Consider the following 23,413-nt stretch of genomic DNA (forward strand, 5'->3'; position numbering starts at 1 on the left):
GGAAAACTAGTGTGGAATGTCGTAAGAAAGTCTGCATGGATGTTTCAGGCTGAATGTAGAGGGTGGTTTTAATGGGAGGACGGAAAAATTTTGTTCTGGCATTTCTTGTTTGTGAATTTTGTGGATTAGATGGATATCGTCGCCGTGTAGGGAAGACTCTCGGTGCCTGTGGCGAGTACTCTGTTGCTGGTCATTCTGTGGACGAAATAATGGGTGAGGCTGGAAGTATTTCTGTGAAATAGTGAGATAAAAAAAAAACTTCCTCGCCTCTCTTTGTCGCCCCTTTTTCTCTCTCGCGGATTCGGTGCTGGCTGAAAAGAAAACAAGAAGTGTTTTTGTGCCTCCAGAGGAGGAGGACTTTTTAATTGCCCAGCCACAATGGAGAGAGGCATCAAGTGAAATTATTGCGTGAACAAGTGCTGACTAAAGTGCGGTGCTAAACTTGCACCAAAACCCGTTTTTATTTGTGCACAGAAGAGACTTTTTTCTTCATCCCAATAATAATTTTGTGGGCGAGACCGCATTTTGCTTGTTTTTCTCGTCTCCTCGCCACACGCAAATCGCTTTTCCCTCTGATTGCAAATTGATCCCTCTTGTGTGTGGCTATGTGGAGGTGCTACCCTGTGTGAAGCAGGAGGAGTGAGTTTTCCAATAAGAACGAAAAAAAAAATAAAATAAGGGGAACATGGACCCAACAAACGAGGCCCTGTGAACGTCGTTGTGCCCCCAAGGCGAGCGCCATGGAGTTGTTTCAGCTGTAAATCCGCTTGATTTCGTGTAAAGTGAGTTCCCACACGGCTAATTAATCAATTTTCAATTCTTTTGTAGGTTTAGGTTCTTCCCTCCCCCCAAAGTCTGTGAAAAGCCCGAAAAAATGGAATGAAAACTCTTGTGGTGTTTGTTCAGAGAAAATATTTATACACCAACACACGCCTCCCTACTAACTAAAATAAAATGAAAAAAATGAGGAGTCTCCCCCAGAAAGGCGCTCCATTTGCTATCTTATCAGCCACACTTTCGAAATGATTGTAAAACGCAATTTAATTGATGTTTCCTGATGCTCTTCTTTTCAAAATACAATCTCAGAAATTATTGTCCCATTACTCAATCCCAAAACGACGTGCGCGCAAAAAGTCAATTTTCCAGATAGCACCACCACTTACAGGCACGCCAATCAATTAAAAAAACACAAACATTCCATTTTTATGAGCTTTTTTCCCATTCGGATTTTACTAGCTTAGTTTGTTTAATTTTATTTGGGCCAAGGAAGTTGCTCGGACTGTCCAGGTGGTCCAGAAGAGCATGCTCTGTAGCTTTATGAATTCATAAAGATTTAAAACTCCGTGAAAATGGGCTTTTTTGTGGAGTTATTTGTTGATGAAAAACAAGATGTGGTAATTCTCTCAGAAATCCTCATCTCAGACTCTAATAGGATTTTATTTGATTTAATCGATTTAGCACAAGATTGATTTTAAATAAGGATTTATTGTTTATTACAATTAAAGGCTAAGTTCCCTAGAGAATTTTCATCTAAGAAATCGTTAAAGTTTTACTGAATCATTTGCCAATAATCTGCTTAAGGATAGTTCCTTATTATTATTATTATTATGTTTTATGATTATTTTGAAATAAATGGCAACTTCTACAGATATTGCCTGAATAGCTTAGTTTATGTGCAACTCACTCTTGAGCAGGTTAACATTTCTTTCGATATTGAAGGGTTGAAAGATAACTCTTTATGAGTACCTACTCTTTTCACTATTTTTAAAGATCATTGATAGATTCTTTCGATAGTCTTTAAAGTCTATTTCTTTTTCATTTTGCCTTCTTTAAAAAAATAGCAAAAATTCTTTTAAGAAAATAGAAAAGACTTTTTCAAAAAGATAAATCAGGAGAAAATAAAAACTTTCCAATAAGACATTCAGTAAGCACAATTTGTTTGACTTTATTCACAGTTCCATTCTTATTTCCGTCGTTATTCTTTGGATGTTTTTTGTGTGTATGTTGGTTGTTGTGTAGAAGGAGAAATTATGTAAACATTTAACACTTTGGTGTAATGAAGATTTGTGTCTAATTTAGATTCTCAATGGGCAATGGAACATGGCTTTCCAACACATTCTTTTTTATTCTTTTCAACACATTTTTTTTCCATCTCTCTCTGGGCGTTTCTCTTCTCACCTCATCCACATATAAAAAGAACAAAATAATATAATTATTTTTGTGTGGAAGGAATAATTAAATTTATATTACGAGCAAAACTTTGAAGATTCTCTCAATTTAATAAAACAGAAAGAAAAAAGAAAATTACATTATAATCTCACGGTGTGGAGAATGCCTGTGTGGGGTACAAAAAAAGCAAAAATATTTCTCATGTTTAATGCTAATAATTTGAACAAATTCTCTGTCTCGTGCCTCCACACCATAATAATACAAATTTTCTTCATACATTGACTTGAAATATTATATTGTTGGTATATTTTTTTTCTTCTATTCAATAAAGGCCTATTTACATACCTACATATTTCTCATTTCATTCCAAAGTATTTAGTATATATGCGGTAATTTTGAGGTCAATAAAAAAGTGATGGAGAGGTGATTATTATTGTGCCAAAAAGAATGCAAATTAATGAGAAAATTGAAAAGTATTATTTCAATTTCATTCTTTATTTAGTTTCATTAATAAAAAAAACGATGAGGTTATTTTTTTTATTTATTGTAAATAAATTAAAATTCTATAAAATATTTCGATTAAATATTTCCAGTAAATTGGCTTCAATTAGCTAATAAATCTGCTATTTATGCGCATGTTTCTCACATAAATAACTTAAATATTCTTCTCAATGAATCCAATAAATGAATAACAGAAGAAGAAGAGGAAATGTGATCCTTTCGCACAGAAAATTGACCTTTTTTGAATCTTAAAGATTAAATAGAATTAATATTTAATTTCAATATCCTTCAAAAGGCTTTTTATTTATTATCCTCAGACATATAGAATCAGCATCTCTCATCATCAGTGTGATACAATTCGTGGAAAAATGTTATTTATGCTCTCACAGCGAATGTACATAAAGTTAAAATTGAATTAGAGAAAGACAAGCATTGTATGTTGAGCTCATCTTCCTTCTTTTTGGTATTGTGTTTTTATGTAGAACATTGAAGAGAACGCAAAAAATACAAGAGGATTTTTCTTTCGAGAGAAAAAAAATAAAATAATTTCATTAAGCTCTCATTTCTATGAATTTTGTATTAAAAAATATTTTTATGTCCTAAAAAAATCATTTAAGCCTTAAATTAATTTAAGCCTACTGCGGAGCAGGGAATTTAAGTTCTTTACTTTAAATTGAAGTACATACATAGTTCTAAACGTGTTCTAAGGATTCTAAGTTAGGCGAAAGTACGAATAAAATCTCAGAGAAAACTAATAAAAAGAAATTAAATTGTTTTCTCACGAAGAACCTTTCAATCTTAGGAATTATTCAAATTGAAAATTGAAATAATAATTTCCTTAAAATTTTCTTTGAAAATAAAAAAAAAAGTATTATTCAAGGCTTATTTCTTTAAAACTTTTACATTTTGCAATTCCTCTAAAATGCCTCACACATTTTCGCATGGCAACGTGTGTCATGCAAAATCGTCTGGTTGGTAATTTATTTTTGGCACATATTATTGACTACAATTAGTAAAGCATAAAATATATCGCAGAGGAGTTTCACTTTACTTTGCTTTTTAACCTTGGATCAAGAATAAACCATTATATGCCCCCTGTATAAGTGAATCGATTGAAAATCAATGAATATTATTGAGAAAATTTTCATGATCACCCTCATTGAAATTTCATGACTTTTGGAGATTTTTAATGCACAATTTGCTCTTTCTCGCTGTTTTTACTTGCAATTTCACAAAAGAATTTGGCAAAATAAATATTCAAACCGCTTGTGTGCATACAAAGAGGTTTCTGTTTTTTTTTCGTCGTGTAGCTTTCGAGGATAAATGGAAAAATTCGTGCCAACTTTAGCAATCACGCGATATCATTTTTTTTAAGCTAATATTGGAATAATATTTTTTTTTTGCAAAATCTGTTTAAATAACTTTAAGAGATAAGAATTTTTTGTTGTTTTTTTTTCAGAAGATACGCGTAAAGTTTTTTTAATGATTGTCATGAAATTCTCTTATCAGAAAATCAATTTATAAATGATTTTCCTATCGATTAAAATGAAGAAGAAGAGGTGATAATATTCTCGCAAATCATCACAATAATATGAGAATTCTAATTAAATCCTCACACACGTATTTTGCAGAAAATTTTAGCTTCAGTGAACATTATCAGATAATGACAGGAAATATGATTAAACAAAGCGGAAAATTTAGAATATTCCCCAAGAAGAGATAATACAAGATGAGTTAAATTTTGGAGGGAACCAAAAAATCTTTCAAGCAAATATTTTATTAAAATAATATAATTTCGCTTTTATATTGTATAAAATGTGGTTTGAATGAGGACACAAGTGTTTGTATTATCTAAAAATGTTGTTTGTAATTCGATAATATATAATATTTAATGTACCAATACAAGACCATATTGTGTGGCCATGAATGGATAAAGAAAAGTATTCAATTTCACTTGGAAGAAGAAAGAAAAGAAATCAATTAAAAGAACATTCCAAGGGGTATTTATCTGTAATGAAAAATAATCAAATATTCGTAATTTTTATGGGGAATATTCGGAATATTTGTAGGGAAAATTCACAAGTTAGTATAAAAATTTTTTTTTAATAAAAAAATGAATTTTTTAAATAAAAACTTTAAGGAGGTAAAATATGGTAAATGTAATAAAATTATGCGAGTCGTGATTGAATATAAATAAAAATTAAAATAATAAAAGTCATTAATTGAAAAACAATAAGGAATATTTATTAGTTTTCACTAAAAATAAATATTTATTATTCGTAAATTTTCGCTAAAAAATGTTCAAATATTCGCCAGATAAATCCCCCTTGTTGGAACATTCAATTCGTTTGATTTATCAGAAAGCCAACTGGTTGCCTTTTAGTGGATGATTCAATCAATTGATCTTCCATGCGATAACCATCTTTTTCCCATCTTTTCCGTAAAATAAACATGAAACTCTAAAGAGACAAGAAAGCGTTTAACTTTTCTATGGACAAGGAGAATAGGAAAAAGGGGCAATGACAACGAAATCAGTAATTATATCTTCTCTATACGGTCTACATTATTTTTTTCTTCCTCAAAAGTATCAATGACATGTGCGGGTAAAATATTTTTCTAGGCTATAACGTATATATCATTGAACCCATTTTTTGAGCTTTCCTTCAATGAAGTATGTATTTTAGCATAATAACAAATATTTTGTTATTAAAGTTGTTGACAAAATTTACTTTAAAAAAAAAAGCTTCAAGTGAAGCCATAAAAATTGCAACAAATAATAATCTCTGTTATTAGAGCGCAAAATTGATTGACATACAAAATCCTTTTTATAAATCATCACACCGTATATAATAATGTATGTATGTACGTTGAAATATATGCGCATATCATGTTTATTTTATGTACAAACATACCCTTCATCTGATCACTTCACCCAATACATAATATGCTTTATTTTTTCCCAGTGACCACATAATGTTGATATGAGACACTTTGTATGAATGCGATATGTTTTTAGTGCAAAGCGAGAGTAAAATATAGCAATAGAGATATAATTTCTCTCAGTTATAATAAAAAAAACACATCCAATATACCTTATGTAAGGTTGTCACGTTTGGATTTACGTGTAAAAGCGAGTGAGTAAAATACATAATGCAGGATTACATTCAACACTTGTCTCACAACCTCTCTCAAGCAATCTGCGCATATTATCTCCATTCTTGCATTCAATGCGTTTTCGCGTTCTTTTCACAATTACAAAAAATATATAATTTTATCTTTTCTGCATTGAAATTGGTGGAAATTTTGTCGCAGAGGAAGTAATATGAGAAAAAATTAACTTTTCCCATGGGAAGATAATGAGATTTTGCAAAATATCAAAGCTCTATAATGTGATGTTTTCTCAAATAAATAGAATTTGTCAGTACAGCGACCTAGATTCCATATAGTTGCAAAGAGAGACATATATAATAAAATACAATTTATTATAAATTCCGCTCTTGTGAATAAAACAAGCATCCACCCTATCAATCAATCTTACTCTTGAGTACATAAAATACCAAACGATGTAGGTTCAAGATTGATTAATAATAAATAACCTCCACTGAGTATAGAAAGATAAATTTGTTCAGTACACAAAGCTTCTTCTTTCATCATGTTAAACCATCCAAAAAGAAAACTTTAACAGAATTATTCTCTCTTTTTTTTGCTCTTCGCTCAAAGGCACGTGTCTAATGGGAAAATTGAAAAATGATATTATGAGACTAATTTCACAAAATGTCTTTTCATTAATTATGTTTGTTTCATTTGACCCCGTTTCAATTTGATTTCCATTTGTAAATACCAGTCTAATATTTTTCCAGCAAGTTTTGATTTCTTTGCATTCGAAAGGATTTTAAAACTAGATGTCTCTGCCTGATAGATAATCCATCTGGTGGCATTTTTTTTATTAATTGATATGGCTATTTCCATGATTTCTTATGCAAAAACTGAATAATAAAAACATATAAAAAATCTTAAGATATTAAGAATGAAAGCTTCTTTGCTTTTACAGTGTTTTCCTCGTGCGTCATCTTTCAGTCATTTCTTAGAATAAGTTCTTTTTTAAAAAAACGTATTTATAGTTGATTATTGTTTTTCTATACTTTTGTATTGTTTTATCTCGCCATTCATAAAGTGGTAATTTCATGCTTTACGTGCCTTATCTGAATTCTAAATAGCAATATAGGTATACATACCTATCAAATTATAATTGGTAGCTACAATGCGATTTAATTTTAATTAATCAGTTGAACACAAGAGTTTCCCCGTCAGAACAGATCATTTCGCTTTAATGCTAAAATGTATTATTTTTATGCTTTTCTCCCCTTTTTAATGTGAGGTTCAAGTTCGTTTTTTTCTGATTGAGAATATACACATTTGTCCGTAAACTATCTATGTATATACATTTATATATAGCTACACTATATGCTTCAATGGTCGTCAATATTCTTCTTTAGTTTACTTTTTTGTTATCCACACACGTTGATTTGCGTTTGAACTCAGCTGTTGAGAGAATGTGTCGATTGAAATGCGATTTATTCCACCATCTCTCTCTCACACTCTGTGTGTACCTTCAATGTGGTTTTTCTCTAACTTGTGGACTTTTTTTTATTCCTTCTTAATGCTTATATTAGCTCTGGGTGAGAGGATGTTGATTAAAGCTAATTCTCTCGCTGTGGTTTGTCTCTATAATACCTCTCCAATGAAAATACGAATCTAATTTTTATGTCTCAATGAAGAGAGTAATTCACGCGGGATGATTAAATTGCTTAAGGGGGGTAATTGAAGTTGTATTCAAAGAGGGGGAAAGAGAGAGAGAGAAATATAATGAAAACAGGAGATATTTGTAATGATATAAGAAAAAAAAATAACTGGATGTTTTCTTTATAGGCAACCTATAAAAAAATCTCGCTGATTGACACTCCAAGGAGAAGACGCGAAAATGGATCATGCGGTTAAGGCAGCCCGCGGGAGACCGTGGAATAAGCTGCGCTTTGAAAATGATGAACTGGAGTGTCTCTATCAGAGATATACCCTCAAATTGCAGCGATTCAGTGTAATGGGGGTTGTGGCCCTTGTGGTGATGCTCTGTGGTGTTATGGCAGCTCTCAGTTTAGGCTACACGCAAGCTCCAACAGTTCATGTGAGTGTTGGTTTTTTTTTTTTTCAAATAAAAATGAAAAGTCTTTTAATCTCTAATTTTCCGCTCTTTTGACTTTTCCAACATATATCATGTTCGAACATACAATAAAATAATTGCAAAACATCATGTAAATATTTCTCTTACAGAATGTTTTCAATTCTCTTCTGTGCCTGGTATTCTCCATTGTACTGGCATTGTTACAATTTCGCGTCATACGCGACACGCATCTTCCGTACCTCTGCTACTCTCTTCTATTCTTCACCGCAGCATTGTGTTTCATCTCGATGCCAACAGTGGGAAATATTTTTCCAGTTGACACAAAAGAGGTGAGTAACAATTTCATACAAATATAGAAAATCTAACCGAATAAAAGGAAGAGTAAAGAATCAATACTCTCTCCTCTATATCACTATTTATTGAGGCTCTAAAATCAATTGAATTGTAAAACAGAGATGATAACTTTCAACATCAATCAATGCTTGAATTTACTTGGAACAGCTCCCAATTAAATGAAGGATTTAATTTGCAAATTGAAATTCATGTTTTACTCTCTTGTTTCACATAACGAAATATTCATTGATTTATGATTTTACAAACGACAAGTCGATTTTAATTGAATTTAGGGGATATTATATAAAATTTATACGGAATCTAAGAGGATTTTTACTCATTTTTTAAATATTATTTGGAGGGTTTATTCGTTTTATAAAATTGTGTAAAATATTTGGAAATATTTTTCCTAGAAAGTTTTAAGTTCTTTTAAGAATAAGATAAGAGTGATTTTTTTTAAATCTCAATTTTAAATTAAAAGATTTAGTTTTAAATATATTAAAAACTATTACAGATTTTTTTTCAATTAAGAAAAAAAAAATTAAGAAAACTTTTTCTTAAAAATGTTTCTTATTGTGATTATTTTTAATTTTTTGTATAACAAAATTTTTTTTCGAGAAATAATTTTAGAATAATATTTTAATTTTTTTCATGGAAAATATTGCTTTTACTCGATTATTCGATTACTACTTAAAAAAATGTTTGAAAATATTGAAATTTACTCTAAATTATATTTCTATGTTTTTATGATGACGTTTCGGTCACAATAAGACCTTCATCAGGGTATCAGATTTTCTAAAAAAAAAATAATTTTTCTTTTTACATAATTCAATTTAAAATTTTATATGGAAATCTTTATATCCCAACTATAAATTACAATTTTATTCTGCTCCCTCATCGAGCTCATAAATCATGCATATACAATATTCTTAATTAAAAATCTTCCCAACTTATAAATTTCATTGAACGGAATTTAAAAAAAATATATATATATATTTGAAGATTTCATAAGGTTAAAAAAAAGAAAACAATTTAGAATGAAATAAAAATTGAATTAGAAATCCAATTGAATGATTTGTAATTTATTTAAATGACCCCCTTCATGCCCACTTTAGAAAAAAAAGAGTGTTGAGAAGGAGGAGGAGGAGGAGCAATAAACAGACAAAGTAATTGTTTAATAGATTTCAATTAGATTCTTGTTCCAATAACTCTCTAGAATGCAATAATTGTCCTCATTGTAAAGCGATATGTGAGAGAAAATGCAAATATGCTGTGAGAGTGTACACAAAACCAGGAAAAAAATCAATTTGAAAACATTTATTGTTTATTTCATGCAATTTTATTAGTTTGTTTGTGATTTGTTTTTGCAAAAGAAAATAAGTACTGTGGGGATTTTAATTCATCAACCTCCAATTATCTAATTGCGAGTATTTATTTAATTTTTGCACAGAGAAGTTTTTTTTTAAATAGATATCACCAAATTGAGATTGAATTGCCCTGGGGGAGGGAAAACAATGATTATAATCTAAAATTGTCTCCCGGAGCATTTAATACAGCAGTTGTTCGGGTCTCGTGATAATAATAATATAAAATGTTCGTTAATTAGAGTTAATTGAAAATCATAATCAATTTTATTATTTCCCCCTTTTAATTACTTTGACAATTCAAAGTGTTGAGTTTGTGTTATTATGCGCTATGGTTGACTAAAAGGGGCGTATAAAAATTGCCTAATTGTTAGATGACAATTTTATTTAACGCCCCAAATGGGGGTCTCTTATACCGAATTGAGTGTTTATGCGTTGAGACGATGTGGTGATAGAAGCAAAAGAATTATTATCTCTGTTTTGCACACGTGTGTTGAAGAAAATAGAAGAAAAATAGAAAAGAGCTTAAAAGATTTTTATAAAGAAAATTAAATACGTGACATTGTGCCGATAGGTAATGGCGGAAGGTGTGTGGCAAATAGTTTTTGTCACCTTCTTAGCATATGCTATGATGCCCCTACAAATTTGGGAAGCAGTGATATTTGGCATTATTCTCCCGACAATCCATATTGGCTTAACGGGCTATAAAATCTACACGGGCACCTTCCAATATATGGAATACAATCACCTGGCGGCAAATATTGTCATGTTCATTGGGGTGAATGTGACGGGTTTGGTGGTGAATATTATGATGGAGAGAGCCCAAAGGAGGGCATTTTTGGATACGCGAAATTGCATTGCGGCACGACTTGAGATGGAGGATGAGAATGAGAAATTGGAACGGCTGTTGCTATCTGTGTTGCCGCAACATGTGGCCATGGAGATGAAGAATGATATTCTCTCCCCGGTGGAGGGACAATTTCACAAGATCTACATACAGAAGCATGAAAATGTGAGCATCCTCTTTGCCGATATTGTTGGGTTCACTGTACTCGCGTCGCAGTGTAGTGCACAAGAGTTGGTGCGCCTTCTCAATGAGCTCTTTGGGCGTTTTGATCAGTTGGCAAATGATAATCACTGTCTACGGATAAAGATTCTCGGTGATTGCTACTACTGCGTCTCCGGGATCCCAGAACCGCGAACAGATCATGCAAGATGCGCCGTTGAAATGGGATTGGATATGATTGATGCCATTGCATCCGTTGTGGAGGCAACAGATGTAATTCTCAATATGCGTGTTGGCATTCACTCTGGACGTGTACTCTGTGGCGTTCTCGGGCTGCGGAAGTGGCAATTTGACGTGTGGTCCAATGATGTCACCCTAGCGAATCACATGGAGTCTGGTGGGGAGCCCGGACGTGTCCATGTTACTCGGTAAAGTATACCATTTTTTTTATTTTACTTTTCTTACTTAAATTTGAATTTGTAAACAATGTGAATTAATTACACTCGATCGTCTACTTATAGAAACCTTTTTTTTAAAGAGTTTAAAAGAAAATACTTAAATTCAATTAAATCTTAAACTCCTATAAAAGTTAAGACAGTTATTTAAAAAATTGATTAAATCAATTCAAATTAACCTTTTTTTCTTCTAAGTCTTTAGTAGAAGATAAATAATAAAGGAAAAACTTTTGCTTAAAGGTGATTAAATTCTTCTTAACCATCCATCCGCATCTATACCGGTTGTATATTGATTAAATAACTCCACATGATTGCAGGTGTTTCTATAAATAGGTACCGGGATGTATTTTGTAGCTTATGGGTACATAATATTGGTCACGCTGACCATATATAGAGGGTGGGGGAAGATTCTAAAAATAAAATATACCCACCAAATTACTAACAACTCAATTTTAATTTGTCTTTTTTCGCACCGTTGCTGTTGTGCAAATATAAATAAATAAATAAAATAGCGAGACACTGGATGCGCTGAGTGGTGAATATGAAGTAGAAGCGGGTCATGGAGGTACACGAGACTCATACTTGCGTGACAATTCCGTCGATACGTACTTTATTGTGCCGCCGCCGCATCGTCGGAAGCCGCTAATGCTCAATACATTGGGCGTCCGGTCGGCCCTTGGTGCAGCAAATCGGCGAAAATTGTCCTTCCGCAATGTATCCAATGTTGTCGTCCAATTGCTCCACACCATCAAGTATTCGGTTCCTGTTCCATTTTCTCACATGGCCACGGGCACGTATCCGGCAACCAATAGTAATTCTACGGGAAATTTCAATGACAAGGGATCACGAAAGGTAAGCTTCTTTCTTTCTTACTTACTTCCTTTTAAATATTCTTCGGTCCCTTTCTCTCCCTCTATTTTAATAACTTTTTTCACACGACAAAACTCATGTGGATTTTCCAAAAAGAAAATTAATTTAAACTGGAAAATTTCGGGATTTTTCATTTTTTTTCTTTTTCTTCTGGTAGAATTTTTAATTTTTATTTTATACAAGTAGTTGGTAACATTGGGTATTTGTTCTCTCTCTTTTTTTCTTTATAGGATATGGTAAGAGGCATTGTTTGTAGAAATTTTTATCAAGACAAGAAATAATGAAAGAAAAGTAGGAAAAGTATAGAGAAAAACGTTGCGTAAATGATAAAAGTTAATTGTGCTTTAATGTGGTAAGGTGAAAGTGAATTATTTTTTTTATTTTGCTTTTTGTGCATTTTCTTCTTTTAATTTTTTAAAAATATTTCTTACTTTAATATTCACATTCTTCAGTAATTTGTCTCATTACACCACAGGACTACGCAATGTAATTTTTACATCAAAAGGCAGATGGGCTTTTTCTCTTCTTTATTTTTTCTTTCACGAAATTTTTGGTTTATATTTTTTTGTATTATTATTTTTGTTATCAAACTCAGGTGTTACAGCTGCAGAGAGCGCTTCATGCGCCCTTGGATTCAGAAGGATCTGACCAGCTGAATGATTTGTTGAAGAAAGTGAGAATATGCTTTAATTTTTCATTTTTTCCTTAACTTTCTCTCTCTCTCTTGCTCTTTTGACCTGCCAGAAACAGAGGATTTGCTTATTTTTTTTGTACATTTTTTTTATCTTTAAAGTGTGTTGCACAAACCTCTGTTGGATTTTTTTTTGTAATTCTCAACAAACACTTTTGCACACAAAATTTTCACTTGAATGGAAAACTTTTCCAGGAAAGAGCACAACAAATCACAAAGCACAAGCTTTTTATCCCTTTCTTTATAAATCTTTTTTCTTTCATGTGGAATTTAAATCCTTGCAATGCTTTTTTTTGAAGTGATAAATGCAATTTTTACAAAGTTTTTTTGTGTGTGGTTTTAGGGTGACGCAAAAAGGTCTATTTATTAGTGAAATTTTTATATCCATGGAATAAACTAAGAATTTAGAAAGGAATTTTATAAGAATGATAATTATAGGAATTTTGGAGTGTGTCTTGACTAAAATGGGTGTTGCAAAGGATATTTTTGCTATAATACAAAATCTGAAAAGAATTCTTTAAGAAAGAAGTATTTTTCAGAATAATCGATCTCTTTATTTAGTTTCTTAGATTTTAAGGATCATTCGGGAATTTTTCAAACTTCTAATCCTTTTTTACTAAATACATTAAGGACATTCTACGAATAAATTTTTTTTACAAAAAACTAATTCTTAGCTCCATGATTTCTCATGAAATTTTCTTCTAATATATTTACTCATATAATTGAATGATTGAGAAGGATTTTAAGGACTTGTTAGTAATTTAATTTTATTAAAAATAAAGGAAAATTGTTGAATCTTTTTCCTCCATAAGTCCAACAAATAAATTAATTATTAAATAATTGAACTATTAAACTTCTTTTCAAGATGAATTAACCCAGAAAATGATCACGAAGACAGTTTATTTGAAGGATTAAAGAAGAAACGTGGAAAATTAATTAACTTTCCCAAAAGAAAAACAAACTCCATAAATATCTTATGTATATACCTTCTCTTCACGGTTAGGTAACAGCTTGAGCAACAGCTTTGAATTGACATTGAGTTTCATTAATGAAAAAATAAAAAGAGACTTGCATCTAATGAGAAAATCATCTCATTTGAGAAGAGTCTTTTAAAGGTTGAGATGAGATGCAAATTAGAGGGATGAAATTATAGGGGAGCAAATGGGGGTACAGGTGGGGAGTTTAATGAGAAGGAAAATGTGTTAAAGGGATAGAATTTAGTATGTACTTTATAAGAATGGATTAAATATCACAACACGTTACATTCGTACGCTCATTCACCTCACCCATATTTAAATCGTATACATGTTCCTCAAAATTATATACATGGAGAATGCTTAATGAGGGTATTGCCGTTGTAAATTAAGGTGAAGACAAAAACGTGTGAGAGAGAAGGACTTTTGTATTAAATGAAGGAAAAATAAATGAACCATTTGACTTTTCTTTATTTTGCTCTCCATCTCTCTTGAGATATGGAGTGTATAGCTAACATGCTGACAAGCCCTATGGCAATGAGGGGCAGTTGATGGGAAGAAAATGTGAATAAGTGGATCCTTCCTCTTCACAAAACATCTTCATGGTTAAATGAGATGAAAGGGAAAAAAATGTGATAGAGGAGGAAAGAAGAAAAGAGAGTGGAAAAGTGAGATGAAGAATTACCGGCATTAATAGAATATATTATACTACCCACATTTTATTAGATATTATATTTTTATTATTTATTTAAGTGAAAATGTCTTCAAAATGCTTATGTTTTTCTCTCTTTCTTTTGCTCATTTTTTTTTCTTTTGGGCATGTTGTGCACAATTTTTCTTATTCTCTATTTTGCTCGTATCATTTTCCTTAATGCTTCTTCTCAATTTATTATTATATTTTCTTTCAGTTTTGTGTGCGTGTCTGTGTTTTGTCTAATTTTTTGTGTCTTCTTTTTTTCTTTTTTCTTTTCCCGTGGAAATCCCGTTACACAGAATAAAGTTACCGAGAAGTTTAAACGGCCCTTTAAAAAGCGCCACTCAAGTGTTTATCATCAGCCAACAAATCGTGTAAACAAATATTTATCACAGGCCATTGAGGCACGCAGCGTCGATCGAGACAAGTCAGTTCATGTGAAACGAATCACATTGCAATTCCGTGACAAGGACAAGGAGCGCCAATATCGGCAGGATCTCGATTTGGGGTTCAGCACAGCAATGGGATGTAGTATATTGCTATTGATTCTCAGTGCAGCACTTCAGGTATGTTTTCATGTGTCGCTGAAGGGCGGGGGGTGGTAGGAAAAATTCCTTTTCCTAAAAAGAAAAGAAAAAGAAAACTTTGGAATGTGGGTGGGAAAAATTTTTCCTTTTGCCTCACCTTTTTCTTTTATTTTTTTTTTTTGTGCTTTCAAATAGGTGTCAGCTCTTCCACGTACCCTCATCCTACTACTCCTCTTTCTCACCGCCTTTATTTGGATTAGTGCCATTCTCATGCTCTTACTGGCTGTACGCTTGAAGTGGATTTACTGGGATTTGTCGCAGAGTTTCGTTCTACGATTGGCAATCACCGTCTTTACCATCATTCTCCTCTACTCCGTGGGTCAAGTTAATGTGGTAAGAGCTCAAAGTGAAATTTCTCATGTATACCTATGCCCTTGTAATTTTATCACACCACTTCTGTGCCTCCATCAAACGATGGATTTACAAATCCTCAACTCAAATCAAATAGAAGAATATTCCTTTCTTTTTTTTTTCTCTTCGAGCTTTAAGCTTTAATGGAAATTTGTCTTTTTTAGCAGAAATATTGCTATTGGTTTGATTTTTGTTAATTAGGATTTAATTTTAAAGGAAAATAATATTATTTTGAACAGTGGCGTAGTTAGGGAGGGTGTTTGGGGCTTTAAATATCCTACAAGATTGGGTTTTTTATTAGAAATGAAAATGAATTATTTTCAAGACAGAAATTCGTGGAAAATGATTAAAATGTGGAATATTTAAACGTTAGAAAAGGAACGTCAAGCTTCGAAAAAAATTGGCAATTCTTTAGAAAAGAAATGTCAAACGTACGAATAAACGTCAAGTGATAGGAATGAAATGTCAAACTTTAATCAAATTGAAATTTAAGCGTTACAATAAATGTTAATTAAATGTTGAACGAAAAGAATTGTCAAATGTCAGAAAAAAGAATCACAGCTAAAAGTGTGTAAGGAGTTAGGAGAAATGTCAAACGTTAAAAGAAGACTGTCAAACTTTGTAAGAGGTACGTGGAGCACAAAAGGAACGTCAAATGTTAGAAAAAAATACGTTAGACGTGAGGATAAACTTCAAACGTTAGAACGAACGTCAAATATTAGATGAAGTCCGTTCAACGTTCAAAAAATAACATCGAACGTTAGAAAACAAACGTCAAACGTTAAAATTAGACAAAAAAGTTGTAAAACCTTCTAAATCAAGTAACAAAATTGTCTTTTAACCCATTTTAAGTGTCATTTCTTATAAAAAGATTTATAAAAGAAAAATCACTCTCTAGAATAGATTTCTAGCTACGTCCCTGATTAGAAAATTCTTGTTAAAAATCCATCAAAAGCCCATAAATTGAATTTAGATAATTAGATTGAAAATGATTGATAAATCGCGATTCTAATGCGATGATGTCGTGAATGAGATAATGTAACATTTCCATGAGATTGCCAATCTATCATCTCGCATAGAGTCTCTCTCTCCCTCTCTCTACCTCTCCCGCTCTCTCTCATACTCCCTGTATTATGTATACGTTGTAGTTCACGTGTGTGGCTGAAATGAAATGCACACCGAATGTAACAGCATCACCAGCGCGACCACATCATGAATTTATGGTGGATGGAGATTCAATGGAGTTGGACAAAATCATTCATAGCCACAGGAAATGTATGCTGCCGCAATACATTTCACTTTCAGCGGCATTTGCCTTCCTCTCGGTGTCGGTGTTTCTGCGATTGCCAATACTGATTAAGAGTACCCTCGTGATACTCATGACAATTGCCTATGCGCTCTTCATTGAGGTATCCCATCCGCACATTTTCACCTGCTACGATGGGCGCTTGAATGCTGAAATACCTTTACATACGATGTCTCTTGCGCAAATAATAATCTTCATGGTGACAATACTTGCGCATGGGCGTCAAGTTGAGTGGACGGCACGATTGGATTTTATTTGGCAACTCCAAGCGTCGCAGGAGAAGAAGGAGATGGCTGTGTTGCAGCAGTCAAATAAGAGAATCCTCTATAATCTCCTTCCGGCGCATGTGGCGGCGCATTTTCTCGATAATCAATTTCGCAATAATATCTCAACAATGGGGCAGGAGCTGTATCATCAGAGCTATGCGAAAGTTGGTGTGATCTTCTGTAGTGTACCGAATTTCCATGAATTCTACACGGAACTCGATGGATCGAATCAGGGGGTTGAATGTTTGCGGCTTCTCAATGAGATTATTGCGGATTTCGATGAGTTGCTGTGTCAGGAGCGTTTTCATGCGATTGATAAGATAAAGACAGTTGGGAGTACGTATATGGCGGCTGTTGGGCTCATCCCGGACTACAAGATGATCTCGACGGATCCCAATTCAACGCGACGCCATATGACGGCTCTGTTGGAATTTGTTAAGGCAATGCGGGTGACACTGCAGAATATCAATGAGAATTCCTACAATAATTTTATGTTACGCGTAGGGGTGAATGTGGGACCCGTTGTTGCGGGGGTGATTGGCGCAAGGAAGCCACAGTATGATATTTGGGGGAATACAGTTAATGTGGCGAGTAGGATGGATTCAACGGGAATTCCAGGATTTACACAGGTACGAAAGGATTTTCCGGGGAATTAATAAAGGTTAAGAATTAAACGAGTTTTCCTTCTCTGTTTTTTTTTGGATATCTTTTTAACAGGTGACACAGGAAGTTGTCGATAGTCTACAGGGATCACATTTTGAGTTCAAATGCCGCGGGCAGATTAAGGTGAAGGGAAAAGGTGACATGATAACGTACTTCCTGTGTGAACAATCACACACAAATATGCTAAATGGTGGTGATCGTGAGTATCGAAGTACAATGCCGGGTGCCAGAACGAATCTCCATCAGCAGCAACAGCAGCAGCATCAGATAAGTGGGACAAATCAGGCGAATCATTCAAATGCATCGGGAAATCATCATGATTACTATCAGAAACGCACGGATATGAATGTGGTGGAGAAGAATTATCATCCGAATGTGATAAATGAGAATTATGTGAAGAAGGAGGCGTACAATTTTGTCGAGAGCCCCAATTTGTTGCAACATTCGGAGAATTTGCGTGAAGATAGCTACAAGTATAAGCAGAATTTTAGTATGCACAACTATGAGAAGCCACGCGAGCAGCCATATCATCACAATTTTAACATCACCGAAAATCCAAACATCAATAATTATGAGTACAACAATAGTGCCAGGGAGAATTTTACAATACGCGATGGATTTAATAATCAAATTGGTAAAGAGAATTTCAACAATCACCATCATTCGTACCATCAGATGAGTCAGTATCAGCAGCAGCAGCAGCAGCAGAATGGGATGCGAAAAGATCATTTAAATGTGAAGAATCATCTGAATAATATGAATTATTCTCTTTCGCGTGAGAGTGAGCATCTCCTGCAACAGGCACCAGTGGCAAAGGTAATTCCGCGGCAGCAGCAACAGCATCCGCATAGTCATCAACAAGCACATGGTACACCAAAATACGAACCACCGCGCTATGCAAGCCCGGCAAACCTCATAAACCACCATCATCATCACATTCAGCAGCAAATTAGTCCGCCACAGCCACATGTTGCATCATTGGGCTACATGAAACCCCTACCGAAGTCACCGCCTGAAACGGAGGATAATCGCGAAATGTCCTCAACGGATGATCTCAGTTCGCGTCCGCACTCACCGAGTGTCTCATCGTCCGATGAAAGCTACTCCAAGACGACGGAAAATGAGGAGGGGGACGAAGAGAATTCCCCCCATGTTGCACATCATCAGTACGCCAAGGCAATGAATCCCCTTCAGTGGCTCTATCCCTGTGATATACAAGCAGATCCCACGAGTAGTCCCAAGCTCAGTCCAATCGATCTGAGTCAGCTGAAGGATCTCGAAGTGAGTTCAACCACCGAAAGTCAAGCTGCCTCAACGGCACACAACAAGGGGGAATCGTGTAATTCCTTTGAGTACCACGTGGACACGTGGGGAAAGAATAAGAGCCCCTTTGAGCGTGAAATTCAGCGATTACTCCAAGAATCCACGGCAAAGGCGAATAATTTGAGCAATGGCCGAAATGTCGCACCAATGAATTACTCAGGCAATCGCCAACAGCAACAAAATCACCAGCAGCACGATAAAACAAAATACGAACTCGAGGGAATTGAGCCAAAGTCCAATCATAGTTTACTCTTCAACAAGCACCCCGTCGGCCTGGAGGCCATCAAGGAAATCACCCGCAATAAGAATCCATCGGAATCGAGCCAAATGTAAGTCTAAAAAAATATTTTTATTCATGCAAATTGATTCTTTTTTTTTCTGACTGGGATCTTTCTGAAAAATAAATAGGCAAACTTCCGACACGGAATCATGTGAAATTCTCCATGAAAATCACCGTCAGGTCAAAGTGGGGGCCGCTGCGGTGACGGAGAAGAATTGCGCAAAAGTAAATGGCTCAAAGGAGAATTTGGTGGACGATGAGTTGGGAGAGATGGTTTATCACGACGAAGAGAATTATGGTGCATCAAATCATCAATCAATGGACTCGAATCACTGCGAATTGGAAAGTCAATCTGAGTGGAGTGATGAAGAGTGCCGGGAAGAAGCTACAGGTGAGTCGATAATGTTGAATCAATTGATTGTAATTTATCCATTTCTCCGCGTTTTGTGAATGTTTTCTTTTCTTTTTAAGTGTTTCGAGTATTTTTTGAAGATTTTGAAAATATTTTAAAAGAAATTTGAAATTTTTCTTAAGATTTTGAATATTTTTATTTAAAGGGTTTATTTTCTCAAAAGTTTCAATAAAATTACTTTTATTAAGGTTCTGAACATATTGAACCTTTATTTTGATAAAAAACAAAGCTTTATTTTAAAAATAAATATTTTTTGAATATTTTAAAAATCAAACAATCTCATTTTTTCTGATATTTTGAAACATGATGAATCAGCAACAAAAAGATGTTTATTCGCTACTCTATTGAAAATCTCCCCAATATATAAATAATCAGAAAACGCATAAGCTTAAAGAGGATCAAAAAAGAATAAGAAATTGCTAAAAAGAATTTTTCATTAGAAAAGTTGGCAAATAATTTCCTAAAAATGCAAAGAATGACGTCACTTTTGTGTTTTTGTGTCTTTAATTGTGTGAAACATTCTCGCTCATGTTTTATTGGTGAGTTTCATTTAACAGGGAATTTTTATGCTTCATGGCACATTAAGAGACAAAATAGCCAGTCGTGACGTCATTGTTTACAATTTTTGAATCATTTTTTTTTGTTTCTTTTGCCCAAATAATTTCTTTGGAAAAATGGATATTTCTTTGGCGATTTCTTTGTTTCTAAATTTCCTTCAAAATTTCGCTTCTTCTGATTATTTTCTCAAATGATGTGTGTTCCCATACAAAATGAATAAACACCTTCATTCAAATGATTCTTTTGTTTAAAAAAAGTCGAATTATGAAGCTCAAATTGTAATAAACTAAATAAAAAATAATCTAAATGTTTCCTCATGTTTTTTGCGTTTTAAATTTATTTAAAAGTTTAAATAAAAACTTCCTTTGCAGGTGGAGCTGAAAGTGCTGGGTACATTACAGATGAACCTGGCCTGGAGAATGTTTCCCTACTCAATGAGGCAGGGCTAACGGATGCCGAAGGTGCCCTGTCTGATGTGAATTCCCTCTACAATGCTCCAGATGTGGATGATACGTCAATATCGAGTCGTGCAAGTTCACGTCTTCTCAGCTTGGACTCCCTCAGTGGGTTGTATGACTGCGAACTCGATGCAAAGCATGAAATGGCCATTGTGAGTGCATCACACAAGATTACCAGCAAATTCGGACCACAGGTTTGAGTGTGCAAAAATGATAAAAACTAAAAAAAAAGAAGTGAAAAAATTGCGGGAGGCTCTTTTGTTTTCGAGAGAGTTCTCACCGTGAGCACAATCTCGTGTAAAATTATTGACTAAAAAAAATGGTATATTATATATAATTTATAAATATTATCACACAACATAAATTATTCTAGTGTCTAGATGCGAGAGGAGAAGGTAATATAATGAAGAAAAAAACGTGACAAAAAAGTATTTATGAGTAAACATTTAGAATAATAATTATTGTCTATTTGCTATAACTTTTTTTTCTCTTTACAAATTAATATTAAAGAAAAATCTTTTTTTTTACCTTGATATTCCTTCAGTTTTACCGTACGAAGAGGGAAGGAGTTTTGCTGAAATATTTATTTTATATAATGATAAATATTTCGATTTATTAATTCTGACTGATAATGCGAATAAAATGCGTTTTTAAATGGTTTTTTTAGGCTCTAGAAAGGTGAGAAAAGAAATTTAGAAATTAAATTAGAAAAAAAAGAAGCATCGTGTACTGTAAAAGGCAGCATAAAATTGTTAAAAGAAAATCATTGCGTGGGGATTTGTTTATTAAAAAAAAAATCTTTTTTTTTCTTTTCGCTTTAAAAGCGATTTAAAATTGTAAATTAAAATAGTGGCTAAATGCCAAATATTTTATCGAGTTTTTTTGCATAAAAATGACAAACTAACCACGATAAGGTAGGAATTAGAAAAGAAGAATCTTGCAGAGAAGTTGAAAATGTACGGGTAAGCTGACCAAGCTTACGAGAGCTGTGTTTCTTTCAGTGTACCAATTTTGTGAGAGCAAACTAGAACGCGAATTTGTTTAAATACATTAAAAATCGGGAAAAGTTGAAAAGTCATCCCCCAAGAAATCTTTAAAATGCCATATCTCGGGAATGGCTCCATAGATTTTCGAGTTTGAGCTATCGTTGGAAATGTCTTAACCTCAACTATAACATATTAAAATATGAAGTAAATCGATAATGGCATTTTCGAAATATTCGAGTTCGAAATTTTCGAAAATATTTATTTTGACTTTAGCGCCTCTCGCGGTCATTTCTCGAAGTTGCAATGTTCTAGACATTTGTAGGGCTTCACGAAACCTTTGATTTGCACTTGAGTTGATCAAAATCGGACTTGTAGAACCCGAGATATGACATGCCAACTTTGGAAGGCTATATCTCGAGAACGGCGACATAGATTTTCTTCATTTTTGGCATGGAGCTAGATAATATGGTCAGCTATAACATATCAAAAAATGAAGCAAATCGATAATGGCGTTTTCGAGATATTCATCGAAAACTCATCGAAAATTTTGTTTTTGATTTTTGGCCCCCTAGCGGTCATTTTTGAAACTTCAGATGTTCTAGAGAGTTGTAGGGTTTGTTGAGAGCTTTCATTTGAGCTCGGGTTGATCAAAATCGGTCAAGCCGTTTTCGAGTTATGGTCGATTTTCGATGAAAAATTGTGGCGGCCATATTGACTAAACGGCTTGACCGATTTTCGAGAATAAGGTATCGTTGGAAAGGTCTTGATGGCCCCTACAACATATAAAAATTTCAGATTTTTAGCTATTACAGGGGCTGAGATATAAGCAAAACAAAATTTTGAGGTTATTCAAAATGGCGGACGCGGGGGTGGGGGGTAAAATTTGACATCATAATCGGATGTCTTCCAGTCGATATTTAAACTTTGCCGTTTACCGCAAGTCTCTATCTATTACCGTTCTCTCGCAATTTAGCGTTATACTACGGACGGACGGACGGCCGGCCGGCCGGAAAAAAATTTTTTTTGGCGCATACGTTTTTTGGAATGTGGGGACCCTAATTCGTGCTCATCCCAAGTTTGAGCCCGATCTGACGACTTTCGATTTTGCTCGGTACACAAAAGCTGTGTCTGAAAGAAACACAGCTAAAAAAATTCAGCGCAGTATTTTGTTAAGTTATTCGTAATGCTTTATGGGGCAAAAATTTTAGAATTTTTTATAGAACTTTTGTCTTCGATTTTTGAATTGACCTTTTTTTACAAGGAAAACCTTTTTTTCTAAGGTAGAAATATCTCTTACTTCTGGTGCTATTTTTTTAAAAGAAATTTTCTCTTTTTATTACCTACAAAATTCGTATGTTTTTATTTTCTTACAAATTTCATCAGTTTTTATTACAAAATTTCATCAATTTGGTTATCTTTTGTGGTTGAAAAAGGAATAAAATAAAACAATTCAGGACGTGGTGCAATTTTTGTTAAAGAAAAAAAAGGAAAAATGTTTCAAGGCGAGAAAATTGATAGGAAAGAAAATTCACAGCATGAATTTTTCTTCTAAAGCATTTCGGGGTGAGGGCTTTTTTGTGTGTAAAGTGTGTCTAACAGCAAAGCAAAAGAAATCATTTGAGGCACATGAAATACGACACAAGCGGGTTTATTTTCTTACTCAAACAGCGAAAGAGCGTCTAACACTTGTTATAAATCTCATAAAACGATGACAGGAGAGAGAGAGAAAAATGAAAATTGCAAAAAGATATTTTGTATGATGTAAAATTTTGAAATATTATTCATAAAACACAGACAAAGATAAAAAAAAAAATATTAAAAAGAAGGAGTTTGAGGGATTCTTTTTTGTAACAAAAAAAAGCGAGGAAGGAACCACACTAAACCACACAGAGACTGTTCGTAAGAAAAAAAAATGAAGAATTTCGGAGGGATGGTTCATTGTTACCCCAAGTACGGCGTGTAATAAATTCAATATCTCACGAGACAT

General features: G+C 33.6%; 1 protein-coding gene across 2 annotated transcripts; it reads left to right on the forward strand.

Annotated features, from left to right (window-relative positions):
• Window positions 1-60: 60 nt before the first annotated feature.
• Window positions 61-23,172, forward strand: LOC129788933 (Ca(2+)/calmodulin-responsive adenylate cyclase). 2 transcript variants are annotated; one of them, XM_055825403.1, is made up of 12 exons: window positions 61-782; window positions 7,600-7,852; window positions 7,999-8,178; window positions 10,121-10,980; window positions 11,520-11,859; window positions 12,473-12,550; window positions 14,536-14,802; window positions 14,959-15,156; window positions 16,323-17,375; window positions 17,464-19,061; window positions 19,141-19,403; window positions 20,354-23,172. In XM_055825403.1, exons 2-12 carry the CDS (start codon window positions 7,652-7,654, stop codon window positions 20,638-20,640), a joined length of 5,325 nt encoding a protein of 1,774 aa, XP_055681378.1. In that variant the 5' UTR covers window positions 61-782; window positions 7,600-7,651; the 3' UTR covers window positions 20,641-23,172. The 2 variants fall into 2 exon arrangements, with proteins under 2 accessions (XP_055681378.1, XP_055681379.1); XM_055825404.1 differs by lacking the exon at window positions 12,473-12,550.
• Window positions 23,173-23,413: the final 241 nt, after the last annotated feature.

This window comes from Lutzomyia longipalpis, chromosome 2 (genome assembly GCF_024334085.1).
Source record: "Lutzomyia longipalpis isolate SR_M1_2022 chromosome 2, ASM2433408v1".
Lineage (NCBI taxonomy): Eukaryota > Metazoa > Arthropoda > Insecta > Diptera > Psychodidae > Lutzomyia > Lutzomyia longipalpis.